The sequence below is a fragment of the Aquarana catesbeiana genome, linkage group LG03 (genome assembly GCF_042186555.1).
Source record: "Aquarana catesbeiana isolate 2022-GZ linkage group LG03, ASM4218655v1, whole genome shotgun sequence".
Lineage (NCBI taxonomy): Eukaryota > Metazoa > Chordata > Amphibia > Anura > Ranidae > Aquarana > Aquarana catesbeiana.
Window position 1 is genome coordinate 648,742,028 of NC_133326.1, and position 23,899 is coordinate 648,765,926.

General features: G+C 44.8%; 1 protein-coding gene across 3 annotated transcripts in view; it reads right to left on the bottom strand.

Annotated features, from left to right (window-relative positions):
* LOC141133307 (potassium channel subfamily T member 2-like) overlaps positions 1–23,899 on the bottom strand; it is a 411,333-nt gene that overhangs the window by 271,451 nt on the left and 115,983 nt on the right. The window contains exon 1 of one of the 3 annotated variants that reach the window (XM_073622597.1): positions 7,923–8,345. The exons of the other annotated variants lie outside the window; for them this stretch is intronic. Coding sequence (XP_073478698.1) covers positions 7,923–8,005 — 83 coding nt within the window. The 5' untranslated portion in view covers positions 8,006–8,345. Of the gene's footprint in view, positions 1–7,922; positions 8,346–23,899 lie in introns of those variants that run through there. 3 annotated transcript variants of the gene reach the window in all.

The window sequence follows — 23,899 nt, forward strand, 5'->3', positions numbered from 1 at the left end:
TTGGCCACATTCATCTTTCCCTCAATTGCAACCAGTCGTCCTGTCCCTGCAGCTGAAAAATACCCCCACAGCATGATGCTGCCACCACCATGCTTCACTGTTGGGACTGTATTGGACAGGTGATGAGCAGTGGCTTTTTTTCTCCACACATACCGCTTAGAATTAAGGCCAAAAAGTTTTATCTTGGTCTCATCAGACCAGAGAATCTTATTTCTCACCATCTTGGAGTCCTTCAGGTGTTTTTTAGCAAATTCCATGCGGGCATTCATGTGTCTTTCTGCCATCTCCCGACTGCATCTCTGGAGCTCAGCCACAGTGATCTTTGGGTTCTTCTTTACCTCTCTCACCAAGGCTCTTCTCCCTGATAGCTCAGTTTGGCCGGACGACCAGAAGGGTTCTGGTCGTCCCAAACGTCTTCCATTTAAGGATTATGGAAGCCACTGTGCTCTTAGGAACCTTAAGTGCAGCAGAAATTTTTTTGTAACCTTGGTCAGATCTGTGCCTTGCCACAATTCTGTCTCTGAGCTCTTCAGGCAGTTCCTTTGACCTCATGATTCTCATTTGCTCTGACATGCACTGTGAGCTGTAAGGTCTTATATAGACAGGCGTGTGACTTTCCTAATCAAGTCCAATCAGTATAATCAAACACAGCTGGACTCAAATGAAGGTATAGAACCATCTCAAGGATGATCAGAAGAAATGGACAGCACCTGAGTTAAATATATGAGTGTCACAGCAAAGGGTCTGAATACTTAGGACCATGTAATATTTCAGTTTTTCGTTTTTAATAAATCTGCAAAAATGTCAACAATTGTGTGTTTTTCTGCCAATATGGGGTGCTGTGTGTACATTAATGAGGAAAAAAATGAACTTAACTGATTTTAGCAAATGGCTGCAATATAACAAAGAGTGAAAAACTTAAGGGGGTCTGAATACTTTCTGTCCCCACTATATATATAGTCCCCACTATATACCCGTAGAAACTTTCGCAACTTCAACTCCTCTCTCCTCTACTCTGCTACCGACCACCTCTATGACAAAATCTCCCCCCTGTCCTGCCCCAACCAAGCCATATCCATCTACAATAAATCTCTGTCCTCCACCCTGGACAAGCTCGCTCCCCTTACTACACGCAGAATCAGGCCTCGACCCCTACAACCCTGGCAAACAGATGACACTAAAATTCTCAAAAAACGTAGTCGCGCTCTTGAGCGTCTGTGGCACAAGACTAAGTCTCTCAAAGACTTCAACCAATACAAATCTGCCCTCCAAAAATACTATTCTTTCCTCCACACTGCCAAGCAAACCTATTTTACAACTCTTATTAATACCTTCTCATCCAATCCCCGTAAACTCTTCTCTACCTTCAACTCTCTACTTTGTCCTCCACCGCCTCCCCCCACTGATTTACTCACTGCCCAGGAAATCGCTAATCACTTCAAAAACAAGATTGATACAATCCGTGATGAAATCTCCACTCTACAGGTATCTCCCCCAGCTAAGACCCCATGTCAACAGATACAACTGACACTACCTCTATTCAAATCTACTACTCCAGACAAAGTTGCTAAACTCCTTTCTATCGCCCACCTAACTACCTGTCCCCTGGACCCTGTTCCCTCTCAAATGCTACGGTCACCCTCTGACCCCATCCTACACTCTCTAACCCACATCTTCAATCTCTCCCTCACCTCTGGCGTCTTCCCCGATGCTCTAAAACATGCACTGGTCACTCCCATACTCAAAAAACCATCCTTGGACCCTACCAATCTTAACAACCTACGCCCTATCTCCTTGCTCCCCTTTTCCTCTAAACTCCTTGAACGCCTGGTTTACAACCAACTGAGTGACCACCTCATTAAAAACAACCTTCTTGATCCCCTTCAATCTGGATTTCGCCCTCAACACTCCACAGAAACTGCTCTTTTAAAACTCACAAATGACCTACTAACTGCAAAAACCAACGGACACTATTCTGTACTCCTACTTCTGGATCTTTCAGCTGCCTTTGACACGGTTGACCACCCCCTCCTCCTCAAAAAACTTCACTCCATCGGTCTCCGTGACTGTGCTCTTCAGTGGCTCTCATCCTACCTATCCCAACGCACCTTCAGTGTCACTTACAATTCTACTTCCTCCACTCCTCTTCCCTTCTCTGTCGGGGTCCCCCAAGGTTCTGTTCTTGGACCTCTTTTATTTTCAATCTACACCTCTTCCCTGGGTCAGCTGATAGCCTCTCATGGCTTTCAATATCATTTCTATGCTGATGACACACAAATCTATCTCTCCACCCCTCAACTCACTCCATCAGTCTCCTCACGCATCACTAACTTACTAACCGACATATCTGTATGGATGTCACACCACTTCCTCAAACTCAACTTGTCCAAAACCGGGCTTATAATATTTCCTCCCCCACGTGCCTCTTCCCCTGACTTCTCTGTGAAGAGCAATGGCAAAACCATCCACCCGTCCCCACATGTCAGGGTGCTAGGTGTTATCCTAGATTCTGAACTCTCCTTTCAGCCCCACATCCAATCACTTTCCAAAGCTTGCCGCCTCAACCTCCGCAACATCTCTAAACTACGTCCCTTTCTAACCAGTGAAACTACAAAGCTCCTGATTCACTCCCTGGTTATCTCTCGCCTCGACTACTGCAACTCCCTCCTCATTGGCTTACCTTTAAATAGACTATCCCCCCTTCAGTCCATCATGAATGCTGCTGCCAGACTCATCCACCTTACAAACCGATCAGTGTCTGCTACCCCTCTCTGCCAATCCCTCCATTGGCTGCCACTCGCCCAACGAATTAAATTCAAAATACTAACAATAAGTTACAAAACCATCCACAACTGTGCCCCCAGCTACATCACTAACCTAGTCTCAAAATACCAACCTAAACGCCATCTCCGTTCCTCCCAAGATCTCCTGCTCTCTAGCTCCCTCATCACCTCCTCCCATATCCGCCTCCAGGACTTCTCCCGAGCCTCGCCCATCCTCTGGAATTCCCTACCCCAATCTGTCAGACTGTCTCCAAATTTATCCACTTTAAGGCGATCCCTGAAGACTTTCCTCTTCAGAGAAGCCTATCCTGCCTCCATCTAACAACTGCATTATTTTCTCCATTAGCTCATCCCCCACAGCTATTACCCTTTTGTATAACTCGACCCTCCCTCCTAGATTGTAAGCTCTAACGAGCAGGGCCCTCTGATTCCTCCTGTATTGAATTGTATTGTACTTGTACTGTCTGCCCTAATGTTGTTGTAAAGCGCTGCGTAAACTGTCGGCGCTATATAAATCCTGTATAATAATAATAATAATAATAATATATACACTGTATACAATATATATATATATATATATATATATATATATATATACACACTACCGTTCAAAAGTTTGGGGTCACATTGAAATGTCCTTATTTTTGAAGGAAAAGCACTGTACTTTTAAATGAAGCTAACTTTAAACTAGTCCTAACTTTAAACAAATATACTCTATACATTGCTAATGTGGTAAATGACTATTCTAACTGCAAATGTCTAGTTTTTGGTGCAATATCTACATAGGTGTATAGAGGCCCATTTCCAGCAACTATCACTCCAGTGTTCTAATGGTACAATGTGTTTGCTCATTGGCTCAGAAGGCTAATTGATGATTAGCAAACCCTTGTGCAATCATGTTCACACATCTAAAAACAGTCTAGCTCCTTCCAGAAGCTACAAAACTGACCTTCCTGTGAGCAGATTGAGTTTCTGGAGCATCACATTTGTGGGGTCAATTAAACGCTCAAAATGGCCAGAAAAAGAAAACTTTCATCTGAAACTCGACAGTCTATTCTTGTTCTTAGAAATGAAGGCTATTCCATGCGAGAAATTGCAAAGAAATTGAAGATTTCCTACAACGGTGTGTACTACTACCTTCAGAGGACAGCACAAACAGGCTCTAACCAGAGTAGAAAAAGAAGTGGGAGGCCGCGTTGCACAACTAAGCAAGAAGATAAGCACATTAGAGTCTCTAGTTTGAGAAACAGACGCCTCACAGGTCCCCAACTGGCATCTTCATTAAATAGTACCCGCAAAACACCAGTGTCAACATCTACAGTGAAGAGGCAGCTGCGGGATTTTGGGCTTCAGGGCAGAGTGGCAAAGAAAAAGCCATATCTGAGACTGGCCAATAAAAGAAAAAGATTAAGATGGGCAAAAGAACACAGACATTGGACAGAGGAAGACTGGAAAAAAGTGTTGTGGACGGATGCCAAAGGTGTGCAATGCTGTAATTGCTGCAAAAGGAGGATTCTTTGATGAAAGCAAAGTTTGATGTAAAAACAATGTTATTTCAAATACAAATCATTATTTCTAACCTTGTCAATGTCTTGACTCTATTTTCTATTCATTTCACAACGTATGGTGGTGAATAAGTGTGACTTTTCATGGAAAACACAAAATTGTTTGGGTGACCCCAAACTTTTGAACGGTAGTGTATATATATATATATATATATATATATATATATATATATATATATATATATATAAACATATATATATATATATATATATATATATATATATATATATATATATATATACACACATATACACACACACACACACCTGTATATCATCTACTACACTTTTTTGTCATTTCACAGAACCCAGCTGACAGGTTCACATAGAAATAACATGAACATATTATGTTTCATAACTAAACTTAACTAACTTCTAGTACAAAAGAGCCAAATGTTTAGAAAGTCTCAATTCCCCTATTTCCAACAGATCTTGAGCTTATGCAGGATCTTGCCAACTTCTGTTTTATAGTTTGCTATTATAATAATCCTTTAACATTGATTTTAGGATTAACATTGTTGAAGATTATTTTGTTGCTTTACAGAGAGTAGAAATAATAAAAATTCCATTTTATATCAGCTTCACACACATACAATGGATAGAATACATCAGTCGTACTGTTAAACCCTTTGTCAGCCTTTCTCAACCTTTTTACCACAAAGGAACCCCCTCAATTAGTTTTCAGGTCTCAGGGAAACCCCACTAGAATGATTAGACATACAGTTCATGGTACTAAAATTAGCAAAATCAGTGGGTTCTAGAGAGTTTTAAATAAAAGAATAAAGAATGGGGTTTGACAAAAAAGGTAAAAACAAATGTAGTGTCAATCTACACATTCGCTGTAGCACAGTGAAAAATGTATAAAACATTGAATGAAATTATTTTGAAACAGTGTCCATATTCAAAATGTCCATCACAAATATAAATGCTCTTATATCAAAAGTCCATTGTGAAAAACTGGTGCAAATATCCAAAAGAAAAAAGAGAACTTAAAAACACCATAAATCCTTCACCAAAGTGAACAAGTGCCAGTTCCACATCCTTTTAGAATGAGGCTCACCAGATTGTGTACATTTCAATCGCATGTACAATTAATCTTGCTTTATGCAGATGACAATCCCAATCTCTGTTCAGACCTCTTCAGACTGAAAATAGATGACAGCTCTAAGAAGTAAGAGAATATCATGCCCATCAAATAGATGGTCAGTCCTGGCGATCCTCGTTGTCCTGCTAGCTCCACATCGGTTCAGGCTGGAAGATGTGTTTCAGATCGGGTGCCTCTCCGTCCAGGGATGGCCGGGAGCTCCACGCTGACCAGCGGCGAGCGCGGATGTGGAAGTGACGTCACCAGGATAGGGCCGAAGTGGAAACCAAGGGCTGTCAGTCACAGAGGCTACACGTTTGGAACTCACAGCTCCTTCTGAGGAGCTGTGAGCTCCGAGCGTGTAGCCTCTGTGACCGACAGCCCTTGGCTTACACTTCCGCCCTGTCCTGGTGACGTCACTTCCGCATCCACGTTCCACGCTGGTCTGTTTTTAAGTTATCTTTTTTTCTTTTGGATATTTGCACCAGTTTTTCATAATGGACTTTTGATATAAGAGCATTTATATTTGTGATGGACATTTTGAATATGGACACTATTTCAAAATAATTTCATTCAATGCGCTACTGTGAATGTGTAGATTGACATTACATTTATTTTCATCTTTTTTTTTCTAAAATTTTATTTTAAAGTAGCACCACTTTTAATAATATTTCGTTTTTAGTTTTTTAGCGCAGTGCTTATATGAGAAAAAAATGGAGTTTACCTAACAATAAAGAAATATAAAAAATAATAATAATAATGGGGTGACCAGTGCAGCCAGGAGATCAATGTGCCAATGCTCTCTTCTCCAGCAACCCTTAGCCACCTCTGGAAGAACCCTGGGTTCCATGGACCCCTGGTTCAGAAAGGCTGAAAAAGGTTGAACTATTTGGTCTTCATTAGAAAAACATTTGATGTCTTTATCACATCATGACCTGTTTGGGCAATGTGGCTAATGTATTGATTAAAGGAAATCTATACTGAGGAGGTTAAGCAAGTTCTTACTGCTGACCCCTTCTTCTGAATTTGATAGTTACTGGACTGTCACACCACTCCAAGAGAGTCAAGGTTATAGAACACGAAATGTAACAAATAATAATTATGGGATGGTCAGTGCAGCCAGGACATCAATCTACCAATGCTACCTTCTCCAGGAACCCTTAGCCATCTCTAGAAGAACCTCATGGTTCCATGGACCCCTGGTTGAGAAAGGGTGAGAAAGGTTGCTCTATTTGGTCTTTATGAGCAATACATTTATGTCTTTATCCCATCATGACTGAGGAGGTTCTCACTGTTGACCCCTCCTTCTGAATTTGATAGTTACCGGACTGTCACACCACTCCAAGAGAGTCAAGGTTATGGAACACAAAGTGTAACAAATAATAATAATGGCTAGAAAAGAAACACAGACTGTGAAAACTGTAGTGAGCCCCTACAATGGTGGTTAGTGTAGTCAGGAGATCAATCTTCCAATGATCTCTTCTCAAGGAACCCCTCGCAACCTCTGAAAGAACCCCAGGGTTCCATGAAACCCTGGTTGAGAAAGACTGAGAAAGTTTGCTCTATGTGGTTTTCATTAGCAATACATTCAATAGGTTTATCCAATCATTATCTATTTCAATCAATACCCAATCTATACTGAGGAGGTTCAGCAAGCAAGTCACTGCTGACCCCTCATTCTGAAATTGATAGTTACCTGACTGTCATGCCACTCCAAGAGAATCAAGGTTATGGAACACAAATGTAAATTAGTTGTTGACTTCACTCTAAGTTTCGGGTCAGGGACTCAAAGTGCTGTTGCCAGAGACAGCCAGGTATATAGCATTTTCAAAAGGAATGCAGCATGGCAGATACTATATTTATCTAAGTACAGGTTTCCCTTAATGTAACATTAAAATTCATACTTTCCGTGAATCAAGAGCTCACATGTCAGCATTACCAAATCACATTCTTACCATTAATATGAATAAAAAACAGGGTTTCTGACTACCTTTATGTAACCGTAAAGCTAGGGAAATAGATCACATGGTCTCAATCTACTAGGAGCACCATGATGCTGTGTTCTTGAACTTGTCAATTGGACTGACCCTAGGCTTTTCATAACAGGTCAAGGACAATCACTATGTAACTCAGCTAAGCAAGAAGCTGAGACTGTATATAAAATTAACAAATATGGCAGCCCCAATTGACCTACCTATTCAAAACTTATATACAAAAAACAGTGCTTTGAAAATATTAACAAGCAATTATAAGATATATTACGTTAAGCTGGTATCATTTCTACATAAAAATCAACAAGGCATCAACAAGGCATTCCTCCCCTTTAAGCAGCATGTAACAGAAATGCAATATCATTTGTAGAATAAATCCTCCAGCATACTCAAAATGTTCAGCTAATAAGGAAAAATGGCACAAAAGTAAACTGGACCAGCACTTATGGCCACTTTGGCTACTCTAATATCACTGCAAAAACTGGCAGTTGTCACTTACCCAGAATCCATTGTCCCTCCTGCCCCATTGAATCTACCAAAAAACTTTAGATCGGCCATTTTAGTCCCATCTACATCCTTCATTGAGCCAATCACTCTTGTATCTCTTCTAAGCACAGTCCGTCGTTGTAGTCAGTCCATCCCCATCCGAATGCCACGTTGGGCCCCACGTTTGAGAAACTCCCTGGCCGATTAAGTCGGTGGCATTCCTTACTCGAATGTACACTTGTATAGACTCAACCAGAGTTAATACTTTCAACTAATAATTTCACAAGAGTGAAAAAAAAAAGTACTTTCCTCAAGACCTTACAAAGCTAAAACAAAACTGCCAAACAAGTAGGCCTCCCCAAAGCAAACGAAAGGGAAAAATTAGCAGCTCATTAGCAAATTGGCTTCTGTTTAACTCCCTCCCACATTGTGTAATAGGTTTAAATCCCTCTCTTTTTTTTTTTTTCCCTAACGATGTCACCTCGTTAGAATGACTGAGAGCGTAGCAGGGACACTTATGCTGGAGGGGGGTTGCCATGGCAATAGAGGCCTGCTGGTGCGCGGGAGGCCTGCCCTGCTACTTTTCTAAATTAAATATAGGGAGAATGGAAAATCATGTTAGGAGACATTAGCTGGCTTCTCGCAAGCGTTTAGGTGTGCTGATCCATGCAGCCAACAAGTTGTATAACATTTGAACTCCTCCTAAAAGGGTCAGCCAGACTGAAAAGTGTGCTGGAGAGAAATGACTCTGGCAAAGGGGTCGGCTGAAGTAACCAGGGACCATGTCATATCTAATAGGTCAATTCCTTTGATGAGCAATACAATGTATATATCAGGTTAAAAGGTTTCATTTCAGGGAATAAAAGGCTTTTTTTTTTTTTGCAAAATAAATTTTGTTTTCCAGTAATCTCTCCTGGCCATACAAGACATTAAAATAAATATACGATAGAGAAATCTGCAATGTGTCTGTACAAAGCTGTTTCTCCGAACACCGTTTTCCGTTAATCTTAGATAACATGTTTAAGCAAATACAGCACAGATGCTTGACACACTGATAAAGCTCCTTTTGTGTATTCTATGGTATTAAACAAATACCAATTTTAATAGAGGCCAAAGAACACATACTGCTCTGCCAATTCTGAGAGAGTTATAGAGATCCAAGCATGTATTACCAGGCACAGACAAGAGCAGAAGCATCCAAAGGCTTGCTTGGCATTCACAGTGGACCTGTTGCAGGTATTTTGCAAGCATAGCCCATGTTAAAGTGATTGTAAAGGAAAAATTTTTTGTTAAAAAAAATAACAAACAGGTCATACTTACCTGCTCTGTGTAATGGTTTTGCACAGAGCAGCCCCGATCTTCCTCTTCTCGGGTCCCCGCTGGCGCTCTGGTCTCCTCCCCCTTGCCGAGTGCCCCCATAGCAAGCCGCTTAATGTGGGGCACTCATGCGTGCTCGCTCCTGAGCCCACTTTCTGCGTCCATAAGACACAGAGGGCATGGCTCTGCCCCGCCAGCAGGAGACAATGGCTCCTGCTGCTGCACCTCAGCCAATGCCAATCAGGAGGGAGAGTCTCGCACACATCGCTGGATCAAGGTCGGGCTTAGGTAAGTATTAGGGGGGACTGAGGGGGAGCTGCACTATAAAGGTTTTTAACCTTCATGCATAGAATTCATGAAAGTAAAAAACCTTCAGCCTTTATAACCACTTTAAAGTGGACCTTTTAGTAATTAAACAAATCTGCATGAAAGCATTCCTGACATGTCACAATATACAGCAACAGTATTAATTTTCAGAAAAGCTGCAAGCTGATCATTAAAAAGCAGTCCTTGAACTCCAGTCCAGTGACTTCACCTAGGCTGAGATGATGTCATCCACTTGCTGCAGGGAGGGGGAAAGAGGAAGCATTTCCTCAATCTCCCCTCCTGCAATGAATGGGCTATAACACTTTAGCATTGCAGCAATTCACATGGGGACAGGATGAAGTAGGGGCTGACTTGTGTGAGACATTTGTGAACACAGCCAAGAACTTTGCAAGCACCAAGATTTACATTGTTTAGGTCATTTCTAGGCCAGAATTACAAAGGAAAAAGATTTGGGTGTGCTTACTTCAGAAGATTGCAAAATGAACAAACAGTAGAACCAGTAGAAGGAATGAGGTCCTGATTCCACTATGTAGATCTTTAGTTATCACTAGGAAAATCACCAGTAGCAGCATGAAGGTCCTGATTCCCCTTTATAGAGCTTTAGTTATCAATGGCTGGTCATCAGTAGAAGAAAGGAAGTCCTGATTTCTTTATATAGAGCTTTATTTACCACTAGGGTGATCGATATCAGTAGGAAGGAGACCCTGATTGAAATATATAGATCTTTAGTGATCACTAAAGGGATCATCAGCAGGAAGAAGAAAGTCCTGATTTACTGTATAGATCTTTAGCTATTAATATAGGGATCACCAGAAGAAGGAAGGAAGTCCTGATTTCCCTATATACAATCAGGTCCATAAATATTGGGACATCAACACAATTCTATTCTTTTTGGTTCTATACACCACCACAATGGATTTGAAATGAAACGAACAAGATGTGCTTTAACTGCAGACTTTCAGCTTTTATTTGAGGGTATTTACATCCAAATCAGGTGAACGGTGTAGGAATTACAACAGTTTGTATATGTGCCTCCCACTTTTTAAGGGACCAAAAGTAATGGCGATTGGCTGCTCAGCTGTTCCATGGCCAGGTGTGTGTTATTCCCTCATTATCCCATTTACAAGGAGCAGATAAAAGGTCCAGAGTTCATTTCAAGTGTGCTATTTGCATTTGGAATCTGTTGCTGTCAACTCTCAATCTGAGATCCAAAGAGCTGTCACTATCAGTGAAGCAAGCCATCAGCTGAAAAAACAAAACAAACACATCAGAGAGATAGCAAAAACATTAGGTGTGGCCAAATCAACTGTTTGGAACATCCTTAAAAAGAAAGATTGCACCAGTGAGCTCAGCAACACCAAAAGACCCGGAAGACCACGGAAAAAAACTGTGGTGGATGACCGAAGAATTCTTTCCCTGGTGAGGAAAACACCCTTTACAACAGTTGGCCAGATCAAGAACACTCTCCAGGAGGTAGGTGTATGTGTGTCAAAGTCAACAATCAAGAGAAGACTTCACCAGAGTGAATACAGAGGGTTCACCACAAGATGTAAACCATTGGTGAGCCTCAAAAACAGGAAGGCCAGATTAGAGTTTGCCAAACAACATCTAAAAAAGCCTTCACAGTTTTGGAACAACATCCTATGGACAGATGAGACCAAGATCAACTTGAGTGATGGGAAGAGAAGAGTATGGAGAAGGAAAGGAACTGCTCATGATCCAAAGCATACCACCTCATCAGTGAAGCATGGTGGTGGTAGTGTCATGACGTGGGCATGTATGGCTGCTGATGGAACTGGTTCTCTTGTATTTATTGATGATGTGACTGCTGACAAAAGCAGCAGGATGAATTCTGAAGTGTTTCAGGCAATATTATCTGATCATATTCAGCAAAATGCTTCAGAATTCATTGGACGACGCTTCACAGTGCAGATGGACAATGACCCGAAGCATACTGCGAAAGCAACCAAAGAGTTTTTTAAGGGAAAGAAGTGGAATGTTATGCAATGGCCAAGTCAATCACCTGACCTGAATCCGATTGAGCATGCATTTCACTTGCTGAAGACAAAACTGAAGGGAAAATGCCCCAAGAACAAGCAGGAACTGAAGACAGTTGCAGTAGAGGCCTGGCAGAGCATCACCAGGGATGAAACCCAGCGTCTGGTGATGTCTATGCGTTCCAGACTTCAGGCTGTAATTGACTGCAAAGGATTTGCAACCAAGTATTAAAAAGTGTAAGTTTGATGGATGATTGTTAATCTGTCCCATTACTTTTGGTCCCTTAAAAAGTGGGAGGCACATATACAAACTGTTGTAATTCCTACACCATTCACCTGATTTGGATGTAAATACCCTCAAAATAAAGCTGAAAGTCTGCAGTTAAAGCACATCTTGTTCGTTTCATTTCAAATCCATTGTGGTGGTGTATAGAGCCAAAAAGATTAGAATTGTGTCGATGTCCCAATATTTATGGACCTGACTGTATATCTTTAGATACCATTAGAGGGTTCACCAGGAGAAGGAAGGGAGTCCTGATCCCTTATAAAGATCATAGATAGACCTCATTTAGAATATTATATCCAGTTCTGTAGACCTCACTTACAAACCTCACTTACAAAAAGATATGTATAAGGTAGAGCGAGTGCAGAGATGGGCAACAAAAATGGTGAAAAGTCTAAGCGATAAAATATATCAGGATAGACCATATATGATATGCACAGTCTTGAGGAAAGAAGGGAAAGGGGGAATATTACTGAAATATTTCATTACAATAATGCCCCGTACACACGGTCGGACTTTGTTCGGACATTCCGAAAAAAAATTTTACTTCCCTGAAACCCTAGTTGCTAGGCAGTCTTCCTAATCTGCCTCTTCCTATTCCGCGGCGTGTCCTGCTCCTCGGTGAGCGGCCCCGTTGCCTTCTGGGAACTGTGTGTGTTCCAAGAAAACCACGGGGCCATTCACAGAGCGTTGCTCGCGCATGCCCAGTAGGAAACTGGCAGTGAAGCCGCAAGGCTCCACTGCCTGTTTCCCTTACTTAGGATGGCGGTGCCGGGACCCGAGAGCCGAGGGACGGGCCGGCCTCGGGCAGCCTTGGGCGGCTGACATCGCGGCACCCAGGACAGGTAAGTCTACTTATTTAAAGTCAGCAACTTTGTTTGTAGCTGCTGACTTTAAAAAAAAAAATGTTGCTGGCTGGAATCCCGCTTTAAGCAATGAAGTAATTGTTATTGACAGCTGATCAAGCATACACTATACGTCCAAAAGTTTGTGAACACCTGACCATCACACCTATATAACCTTGTTGGACATCCCATATCCAACCATGGATATTAATGTGGGATTGCCCCTCACCACCCTTTGTGGCTCTAACAGCCTACACTCTCTTGGGAAGGCTTTCACCAAGATTTTTTTAATCTGTCTGTAGGGAAATTGTACTGAATTATCTGAAAAACTATTTGTGAAGTCAAGTATTGAGGTTAGAGTAAAAGATCTAGCTCGTAATAGTTAAACGTTCCATAATTACAAACGTTCCAATTCATCCCAAAGGTTTTCAGTGGGGTTGAGGTCTGGGCTCTGTGCAGGCCACTTGAGTTCCTCCACAGCATATTCATCAGTCATGCCGGGATAGAAAAGGGCCTTCTTCAAAGTTTTCCCACAAGGTTGGTGGTTGGTTGAAGTGCACAGTGGCTCTATGAATACGTAAGTACCTGCTGGCATAAAATGTGTAAGAACATGTAATGGAGCTATGGAACAGTTGGTGCGCATCACTTGTCCAAATGTTTGCACTAGTTGTCATTTGCATTGGGCAAGTCAAGTGTGGATTGACCTGGAGAGACATACTTTTGTTTATGTTGAAAAAGTAACCATTGTCTATGTGTACTGTAGAATTCAGAGTACCCTTTACTGAAAACACTTAAACTTAATAAACTGGAGGGCAGTCCATACATTTTTGATCATATAGTCTATGTAACCCCTTATAAGGTTCTCCAACTTTGTTGGGCTGGTGGCAATAATTGCAGTCACTTCAATAATGTTGTGACAGACCTAGCTGGGAGAGAGACTTTTGGAGGGGACTGTATGCTAGCCTCTTGCCGATCGATCGTGGGCCCTGGCATTTGGGGGAACGGTGCTCTTTGTGAGCTGTATGCCTGGGGACTCTTGAGGTGGTATTACTGTGGATTCGGGTCCTGGTCCCCCAGGACACACAGACTCTGGGGACCCTGGATTTGCCATATTGGAATAGTGACTGATTCATACCGTTGGGACTCCTACTTTTAAATGCTAATGTCATCAATTCCAGCTACCTGTCTGTTGTCTGCTAAAATGTGTATTGTAAATAAGTCTCTAGTATGGGATCTAAGAGTCATTAGATCCCCATTGTTGTTTGTGTTTAATTAACTCTGCTATTGTGATAATGTTGATTGGGGGTTCTAAGCTACAAGACGGCCAGTCTGGCCTAAAGGTCATGTCTGAGTCATCTAGGCTGTCCTAAAGGGATTAGTTAATTAGCCCATGTTAATTAGGTTAATTAGGTTACAGGTGTATTGTTAGAGTAATATGAGCCGGAGGTATGTACCTCCACTGTTAGTGTATAAAAGAGCCTATATTTTTGAATAAAGGAGATTCCTGGTTGAACTTACATACAGCCTGCCTGGTGTTTGTTCTGAGCTATCACAACTGGGTTAGAACGGCACATAGCTGTAGTTCTAATCCCAGAGCATTGGATGACCGAACAATCAGATGTTGCGATCTGCAATCTGATTCTATAGCTGCAGAGGAGTGTCGGGAGAGTGGAACCGAGCGAGCAAGGGGCTCGTTACATTGGTGGCAGCAGTGGGATTTGCTCTCCAGTTACTGGGACACTCCAAACCAGCCTGCAGAAGAGCCACTCTGAAAGACTTACTTGAGAGCCGTGGAGGGAATGGTGGGATCGTGCTTCCTTGCCGTGAACACATCCAAACCATCACCTGGATCCAAGGTAGCAGGATAGCAGGAGAGGAGAGATACCAGCCACCATGGATGAGGAATTCAGAAGGAGGTTGCGAGAGATGCAGATACAGCACAGAGGACCAGTATCGGAGCAGGTCCTGCTAGGATGGTTTGATTCTATCCGCTGTGAACTCTGGAAGGAAGCGCTAGCCCGTGAGCAGCGACACCAGGGAAAAGTTCCCCCCTCCATCCATGTAAGGTACTGGTCGCAGTATGAAGTGCGAATGCTGTTTTTGGGGGAACGGCCGAACCAGAAGTGGACAGCCGAGTTAAGCAGGCTGATCCGGGCAGAAATGCGGTTGGACGAGAGCTACAGAGCCCTCCAGTGGTATGTAGCCCAAGTGTGCCCGTGGACAGCGGATGACAGCCCCACGGAAGGCTTTGACTACGATGGCCTGGGATTGTTATACTGGAGGCTGTCCAGGGACCCTGACTTTGGGAGTGATCGGGAGTGGCGTTTGGAGGAAATAATGGAGCACAGAGAGCGAAGACTGAATGTCTCAGAAGTGCACTGGGCACAGGAAGATTTGGAGTTTCTGGCCATTCAGGAATGGGAGCTGGAGATCGCCTACAGACAGCTGTTAGAATCTGCTCAGCAGCAGGGTGGTGCTCCCTTTGCCTGGGACTATCAGGAAATACCAGTTGACAACTCTGAAATCCTGGCTGAAGAGTTGACAATGTGCCAGAGTAACAGTGTGCTTTGCCAACCTGCCCCCCCCGCAGCTATGGAGGCGGAGGTCTTATGGCGGATGCAGCAAGTGCTGACTAACCTTGATGAACCTGTTTCTGCATTGGATGATCTTGGATGGAGGAATGTGCCTGTCCAGCAGAATGCCAGAGAATCGGCAGTGGAAAATCTAAAGATTGCCATCCCCAAAGCTGAAGTGCTGACAACGGGGCAGAGCTCTGCTAACCTCTGCCCAGCACTGATAGCATCTTCTGGGTTCCACGGAGAGGAGATGGTGAACCTTTATCCCCAGACACCAGTTGCAGAGACAGGGGATTTGATAGACTTTTCTGCTGAGGAAGAACAACCTGGTGAGCCTCCAGCAGAAGAAGAGCTGTTATTAGGGCCAAACTTCACTGTGCTCTGCCCAGCACCAACAGAAGTATCTGTGAAGTTACAAGGAACTTCCCCAGCTGAAGCGCTGGCAACCAGACAGAGGGTCCAAGACCTCTGCCCCACACCTGTGGCAGTTTCGGAGGCTCAGGGTGAGAAGGTGGCAATCACTTCCCAGTAGCAGATACAGGGGGAGAAGGGAGAGGAGGTGTGTGTTGTCCTTCCCCAACAGTTAGCCGGAGCAGATGGTGTGGGGTTTCCAGCAGAAGAGCTGGCAACAGGGCCGAATACTGCTGGACTCTGCCCTCAACTAACAGAGGATGGATTTCCTGTGAAGGTGGATGGGACTTCAGTCTCCACCTGTATACCCCAGGGATGCTGCCAGTCGGCCCAGATCCCCAACAGCATGACGGAGTGAGCCCAGACACCCTGTCTTCCCTCCAGCGGCAGAAAGGACTCCAGGGAGAAGGGCCAGTCCAGGCCTCTCCCCAGCAGCAGATATGTTCTCTGAGAGAGGCTGAGGTTGGCTGGGTGAGTAATGCTTTGTTTGGAACAATTTGTTTGGGGTACTGTGTGGGTACAGGCAGTAGAGGACTGGAACTACTGACCAACTTCGGAGTCAACCCATCTGGGGTCTCCTCCTGTGTTAGTCTCCTGCCGAAAGGGGAGAAATGTGACAGACCTAGCCGGGAGAGAGACTTTTGGAGGGGACTGTATGCTAGCCTCTTGCCGATCGATCGTGGGCCCCGGCATTTGGGGGAACGGTGCTCTTTGTGAGCTGTATTCCTGGGGACCTTTGAGGTGGTATTACTGTGGATTCGGGTCCTGGTCCCCCAGGACACACAGACTCTGGGGACCTTGGATTTGCCATATTGGAATAGTGACTGATTCATACCGTTGGGACTCCTACTGTTAAATGCTAATGTCATCAATTCCAGCTACCTGTCTGTTGTCTGCTAAAATGTGTATTGTAAATAAGTCTCTAGTATGGGATCTAAGAGTCTTTAGATCCCCATTGTTGTTTGTGTTTAATTAACTCTGCTATTGTGATAATGTTGATTGGGGGTTCTAAGCTACAAGACTGCCAGTCTGGCCTAAAGGTCATGTCTGAGTCATCTAGGCTGTCTAAAGGGATTAGTTAATTAGCCCATGTTAATTAGGTTAATTAGGTTACAGGTGTATTGTTAGAGTAATATGAGCCGGAGGTATGCACCTCCACTGTTAGTGTATAAAAGAGCCTGTATTTTTGAATAAAAGAGATTCCTGGTTGAACTTACATACAGCCTGCCTGGTGTTTGTTCTGAGCTATCACAACTTGGTTAGAACGGCACATAGCTGTAGTTCTAATTCCGGAGCATTGGATGACCGAACAATCAGATGTTGCGATCTGCAATCTGATTCTATAGCTGCAGAGGAGTGTCGGGAGAGTGGAATCGAGCGAGCAAGGGGCTCGTTACAAATGTCACTTCAGAAAAAGCTTAAGAAATGTTAAAATTTTACCTTCCGACCATGCTAACTTTGGAATTATCTATGTAGCGATACCCCTGAAGGAGCTGCTAAAGTTTGTTCAGCCCGTTACTCTGCCTCTCACCCCTAATAACAGTCTTAGCCCCCTCTGGCATACCTGGCAATAGTGTAAGTGCAATGACCAATGAGAAACACACTTGTTATGATAAAACACAGAAATTGTCTTTACTGCAATATTTCTGTGGAAGAATAACAAACAGTAATAGTATATAGTCAGTATATAGTCAAGTGATCAAACAGAGATCAATAACTGAGATTTAAGAGCAATATAGCTCTCAATCCTATATTCAAGCTGCTTTCAGGGGATTCCAAACCTGAGAATGTCCCCAAAAGCAGAGGCACACTTTAATGGTAAACAAAGCACAATATGGCACTTCAATTTTAATTGGTTACCTTTACTTAGATTGGCTCTATGAGTCCAGACAGGAAGAGAGCAGAGGAATGACTCCCTTTGTGTCAGGCCTCTCTCTACTGTCCCCTGACACCACAAGCCCAACTTTACACACCTATTCAAGCCAGCAAGTAATGGCTTAAGTTTACAGATAAACTGTCCCACACACCCAATGCATATGCAGGGCACTGAATATGTGTGTGTGGATCTGTATGGCCCTAACAGCTTCAGTCCTTTTTGAAGAAAAGATAAGCTTTGGTGTCTTCAGCTAGCCACTTTCGTTGGTGCACTTTAACTCCTGGGTAGCAGGGCCAAATAACACAACTGGCCCAAATTATCAAGTGAAACAGGCAGGGTTTTGTTCAACAAGGTGAGAGGACAATGATGTCTGCATACAGTGTTCCAGAAATGGATAGCCTTATCCTTTATTCCTGTGGTACTACAACTGTCAGCAAGATGACTACCAGCAACGATTTCTGTATACAGTGTTCAAATAACTCCTTTTGTAGTGCAGTGTCTCTGTTCCCTGCAGATGGGCAAAATGCCCTCTCACCACATCAAGGCCCAAACGAACGTTCTGGAACAAGCAAGCTTTTAATGCGACCTGACCAGTCCCCTCACGCTGAAACGGTTCACACCTGGTGGAAATGCGCCTCCATATTCACCTGGGATCCCCCTCTCTCAGCCTGGACGTCCCGACTGGTGGATTCGCACAGAGAGATCATCTGAAAGACAGCACCTCTCTCTCAGGTCTGGTCTCTTAACTCCCTCATGGCTGACTGACTTTTTCCTCAGGACACAAAATTGAGTCTTTCTTTACTGTCAGCAAAGCCTGCTGGGATTTGTATTTCTCCTTGTATACCAGTCTATGGACCAGTTTTGTGTGGGAACTGCATGTCCCAGAATCCATTGCAGCTCTCTCTACAGTTCAGTACAGTCTCTCCCATCGGCTGTTGTAACTGTGCCTTTAATTGGTTTTCTTCTTCCGGTCAATAGGGGCACAAGAGAGGCTGCTGAATGCACAGCTCTGTGTGTGTCAGCTCGCATTACATTACATTACCCTTTCAGGATGCCGGACACATGAATTACAGCGGTGGGTTTTTTTTTAAAGCACCTGTTCAGAGCCAGAGGCTCTAATAGGCTTCAAAATAGGGTGGGCTCCGGACGCAGAGCATTGCGCTCAGAGCCCACCCAGGTGTGTTAGAATAGTGAATTAATAATCGCTATTCTAACACAGAATTGCCTCCCCCCACCCCCAATCAGGAAGCACGGGTGTGAGACGCGTGGCTGAAAGGAGAAACGTTTTGATTGGCCGCCGAGGAGGAGGGAGGAGACGGAAGCCGCCGAGCAGGGAAGAGTGATGCCCGCTCGTGATGCCAGCGTAGGAGAGCCGGGAAAGCCGCCCATGATTGAGTTAAGTGCACCGACCAACTGAACGACCCGGGGGGGTGGCATGTGCACTGGTTGCCACCCCCCCCAAAAAAAAATTACCACCAGCCGCCACTGGTTGTATAAAAGCTCATTTAACTGTTAGGAATATGTATGTGTGTAATGTGCTAGAGTAGGTAATGTTAGGATTTTTGTTAGTGTAGGTAAAATATTTGACTTGGCTTGCAGCCAAGCCTTTGTTTGATCCTGGGCTGGGTGAGTGATCCAGGGAGACTGGTATGATGTAGCAGGCAGCATCTCTGGTACCTCCCCCTACTTCTGGAACTTGCTGGAAACTTCCAGAAGAATGGGAGGGAGGTTAGGAGGAGCTTCTTGGAGTATTCATGAGGGCCCTGACCAATCCCCAACTGATAGGTTGGTAGGGGACAGGCTCCCTCAAATACTCAGGGTCAGTTCAGGTGGAAGTTGTAAATAGAGTGTTAGAATGCTGTTGATGGGCCCTTGAGGGTAACCCCCTAGTCTGGAAGGGGTGACCTCGGGCCTGAGAACTCAGGTGCAGGAGGGTTTCTCTGACAACCAAAGGAGGAATCCTGTCCAGTGGCACAGGAGCAGGGGCCGCGGGAGCAGAGAGGCAGTGAGCATGCCTGGGAGATCTCCAGGGAGAAGAGAGCCAGGAGGGCTGGTGAGACAGTCAGGAAGGACTGAGAGGCTGACTGAGAGGACAGAGTGAGAGCTGTCTGAAACTGTTGCAGAGTCAGTCTGGGAGGACTGTGGAAGATTAGCCAGGAGGGCTAGTGAAAGGGGTAGCTGCAGCCAGGTGGGCTGGCAGTGCTTGAAGAAGTGGTCCTGGGATCAGTAGCCACAGAAGGACAGCTGGGCACTAGCATTTTGCTACACAACCAAGGGGCCCATTATCCTTGCCTGTAATGGGCCTTTGCTTCATCATACTGAGCCCTTTTGTCAGATCACCTAACAGTGTGCCAGCTGGTCATGAGATTTTTGTGCTGCAACCAAGTGATGTGCTGGAGGAAATTTAGGAGTGTAAATAGACTGTACAAAACAGTGGCAGCTGGTGCTCAATTTTCTTGGGGGACAGCCCACGCCCCTACCCCCACCCCCCAGCCAGCCAGACACCCCCCCGTTGCTCGCTCGATCGCTGATTCCCCCAACCCCCATCGCTCAATCGCTGCATCGTTCGCCCATCGCCCGCCAGGCCCCCCTTGCATCTCCTCTCGAGTCCCGGCAGTTGCTTCTCCTCCCGGCCAATCAGGACTTAGGACTCGCGGCCAATCGGGTCTTAGGACTCCCAGCCAATCGGGTCTCAGGACCTGCTTCCTGATTGGCTGGGAAGAGAAACAGGAAGACATTAGCGAATATTAATTTGCTAATGTCACACAACTGGGTGGGTTCAGGGCGCAGTGCCACCCTTTTTTTAAGCCAATTAGAGCCTCGGGCTCTAATCATGTGCTTTGAAAAAAACCCCCATTGAAATCAAAGCGTCTTTTGCCCTGCATGTAGATTAGGGGCCAGGCGCATGGATTATGGGCGCGGTACCCCTGCGCCCTGCATGAGCCACAACCACTGGTACAGAAGAATTTGTCCCACAAGTTTTGCAAGTCAAGTGGGCATCCCATAATACCCCTATCCCCATTTAAATTTATTCCCCTCAATAAGACACAAAAAAACAAAGCACTGGACTGTTTCCTGACTGCAGTGTGCTTGTGCAGAAACGGTGTGCCTGCCTGTGCAGGTTGGGGAATCCCTTTCTACTTGCGGCTCCTTAGGGGGTGCTTTACAAGTAAATATTTGAATGTCCATAGCCTGGCTACAAATCCACTTTAAGGAAAGAGCACCGCTCGTAGAGAAGAGAAAACAACCACACGGGGAAAACATCTCTTCATCACCAGAACTTTGTTGTGAATAAATTAATTATTAAAAAGCTTCTAAAGCTTGAAAATATATGTGAGAGTTATTTTAGGTCTTTTACAGTTGGAAATCAAGTTTTCAGACTCTTTAATTGCCAATTAAAGCAAAGTACATAAATAACCTTAATTCTCTGCCTACACAATAGATTGTAGCTCTAGGCTTAAACGTCTAACAAGCAGGTGTACCTAACTTACTTTATAAACCCAAGGCAATTAAAGCAACACTGATCGCCCTCTAGCAGCGGATTAAGCAAAAGAAGCTTGTTCGGTTCCTTCACACATTATATCATCTGCAGACTCTGTTGGGACAAAATCATAATGAGTTGTGATGGTCACAGCTGACCCTGGCGTCACCGCTCACTGAATTATTAGGCTCCAAGCCGCGCGTAGCTTAGTAAGTCTTTTCCAAGCTGCCTGTGTCACCGAGGCTGCCAGTAAAAGCAGAATCACAATGCAGACTGGGTCTCTCTGGGATGTTAAACTCGGCATTACCATGGAAACCCACTTGGCTCCTCGCCATGGTCCTGTATTTATTATCTTGCTGGCAGTCGCCGTTAATATTGATTTCCGCTCTGGATTTTGATAAGAGATAATGAGAGAGACATGGGGACGGTGGCCAGGAACTCACTTTCACTAACACCTTCAACAGGTATAGGGAAAAAGCTGACCAATCTCAGAAAGCTTTTTATTGAAAGATCTTTATAGCTGTGCCTCTTGCATTGCATGACTGTTTTGTAAGATTAACCCATGGATGCTCAACCTGTGGCCCTCCAGCTGTTGCGGAACTACAATTCCTATCATGCCTCAGTCTTTGGGAATCATGCTTGTAACTCTCAGCCTTGCAGTGCCTCATGGGACACTCATCCACAACAACTGAAGGGCCTCAGGTTGAGCACCCATGAATTAACCCCATCAAATTCCTTATGTGTATAGCCATCTTAAAAAAAACAATGCTGGAAAGGACCGTACACATGAGGGTCATATTAAAGGACTATCCTATGTGCACTCTCCGGCATGCACTGTACTTGAAGCTGAGCTCCATGTGTAGCACCCTCTAGTGTGCTACTAGTGTGAGTGCAGGAAAATTGACACGCTGACTCATGTTCAAAACCTGTGAGTCCTAATCTGGGTCAGGGTTATTAGAGTTCAGGGCTGGATGACTCATGCAGACATGCATGCCCACCCCCCACCCCTGTTTCTGGAAAGTTGGAGAACTTTCTAGAAGCTGGAGGGCGGAGGATGGGAGAATTATTTTGCATATTTAGGGAAGCTTAGCCAATCCCCAGGCGGTGGGCCTGGCAGGGGATTAAGTGAGCCCCTAAATATGATTGAGTCATGCCAGCAGGGGAGTAGGGGAGTCGGGTGGATGGAGATGGAGATGCAATGCTGAGGGGACTGTCGTGGCCCTTAAGGCGAACCCCCTAGTCTGTGGGGGGGTGCTCTGCCTCGCGCAGGGGCTCAGGTGCTGGCCTGGAAGGATCCTGACAACAGGAAAAGTTTGGAAGGAGTCTTCCCTGAGAGGCAGTGGGAGCAAGAAGGACAGTGTGAGTACTACAGCACGGTGCAGGGACTTACAAGGGGAGAGACTGCTACATGTAGCAGGTCTCTCTGGAAGATAGCGGTGTGCTTAAATCTTCCCTAACCTTTCCCTGGGAGATCTCCAGAGAGTCAGTCTGGTAGACTAGTGAAGAAGCAGCCAGGTGGGCCGGTGAAGAAGTGGTCAGGTGGGATACATTTCCTGCATTGGTAGAGCTGGGAACAGGGGAGTTGGAGGTACTCCAGGATGCAGTTAATTACACATTGTGCTACTTTCTAAGGGACTGAGAGTTCCTAGCCTGTAAAGGGCTGTTGTTGATCTAGCATAAACTGTTAGCTACTAAAGAGGAATCAATCTTAGCTGTACAGACCAAAGAGGAGGAATCAATTGGAGTTGTATTTAGGGATGAAGTTGTCCCTGGTTTTGTTGCTGTCAATTTGGGCATCCCATAATTCCTATCCCCATCCAAGTTAATACCCCTAATAAAAAAATAAATAAATAAATAAAAACTAAAGCTCAAAGACAGTCTTTTTGTGTCTGGAGAAAGTGTGGAAGTTACTTGTGGCCTGGCTGTGCAGCAGTGGGGAACCCTGTCATCTGCAACCCCTAGTGCTACACCTCTATAGCTTTTTTTGGCATGGTTACTTTGGTCCAACTTGGACCAATGTAAGTATGCACGTGGGTAGGTGCAGCCTGATGCGACAGACAGAAAACACACAGGGGGAGATTTACTGAAACTGGAGCACTCAGAATATGGTGCATCTGTGCATGGTAGCCAATCAGCTTCTAACTTCAGCTTGTTCAGTTAAAGAGGAGCTCCCCCAAAAAAAAAAAATTAAACGTCAGCAGCTACGATTACTGTAGCTGCTGGCTTTTACTATTATGGCATTTACCTGTCCAGGCATCCAGTGATGTCCTCACCCGAGCCAATTCTTGAATCGGCTCTCAGGTGCTGGTGACGCTATCTTGGCTAAGCGTAACAGCTGGTTTCCTAATGCGTATATCGCACTGCACTTTGTGAATGGGCCGGCTGTGGAGGGAAGGAGGGGGGGGGCGAACTTCTGGCGCAGTGAACTGAGCCGGAAGTGGGAGCGGGTACCTGTCAAAACCGGGTACCTGCTCCCCCCTCCCCCCCAAAAGGTGCCAAATGTGGCAACGGAGGGGGGGGGGAGTCAGACAAGCAGAGCTTCCCCTTCTGGGTGCTTCTTTAAGCTTTGACAAAAATACCCCAGAAGCTGATTGGCCTCTGTGCACAGCTGCACCAGATTTTGCACTCTCCAGATTTAGTAAATCTCACCCACAGAGTCCAGGTGTAGTAACAAGAATATATTGTAACAGAAGTCCAGCAATACACAACAGGCCCGGTGGGAAGGCAACCTGACCGAGAGCACTCACAAGATGTAACAGAGATGAACAGTAGTTTGAAGACTCAGAGGTGACGACAGTGTCTGCCACGAGGAGTGGAATGCGGCCTGACCAGTCTGTACCCAAAGAGAAAGCCTTCCAGAGGTTTGGAGGGGTCCCT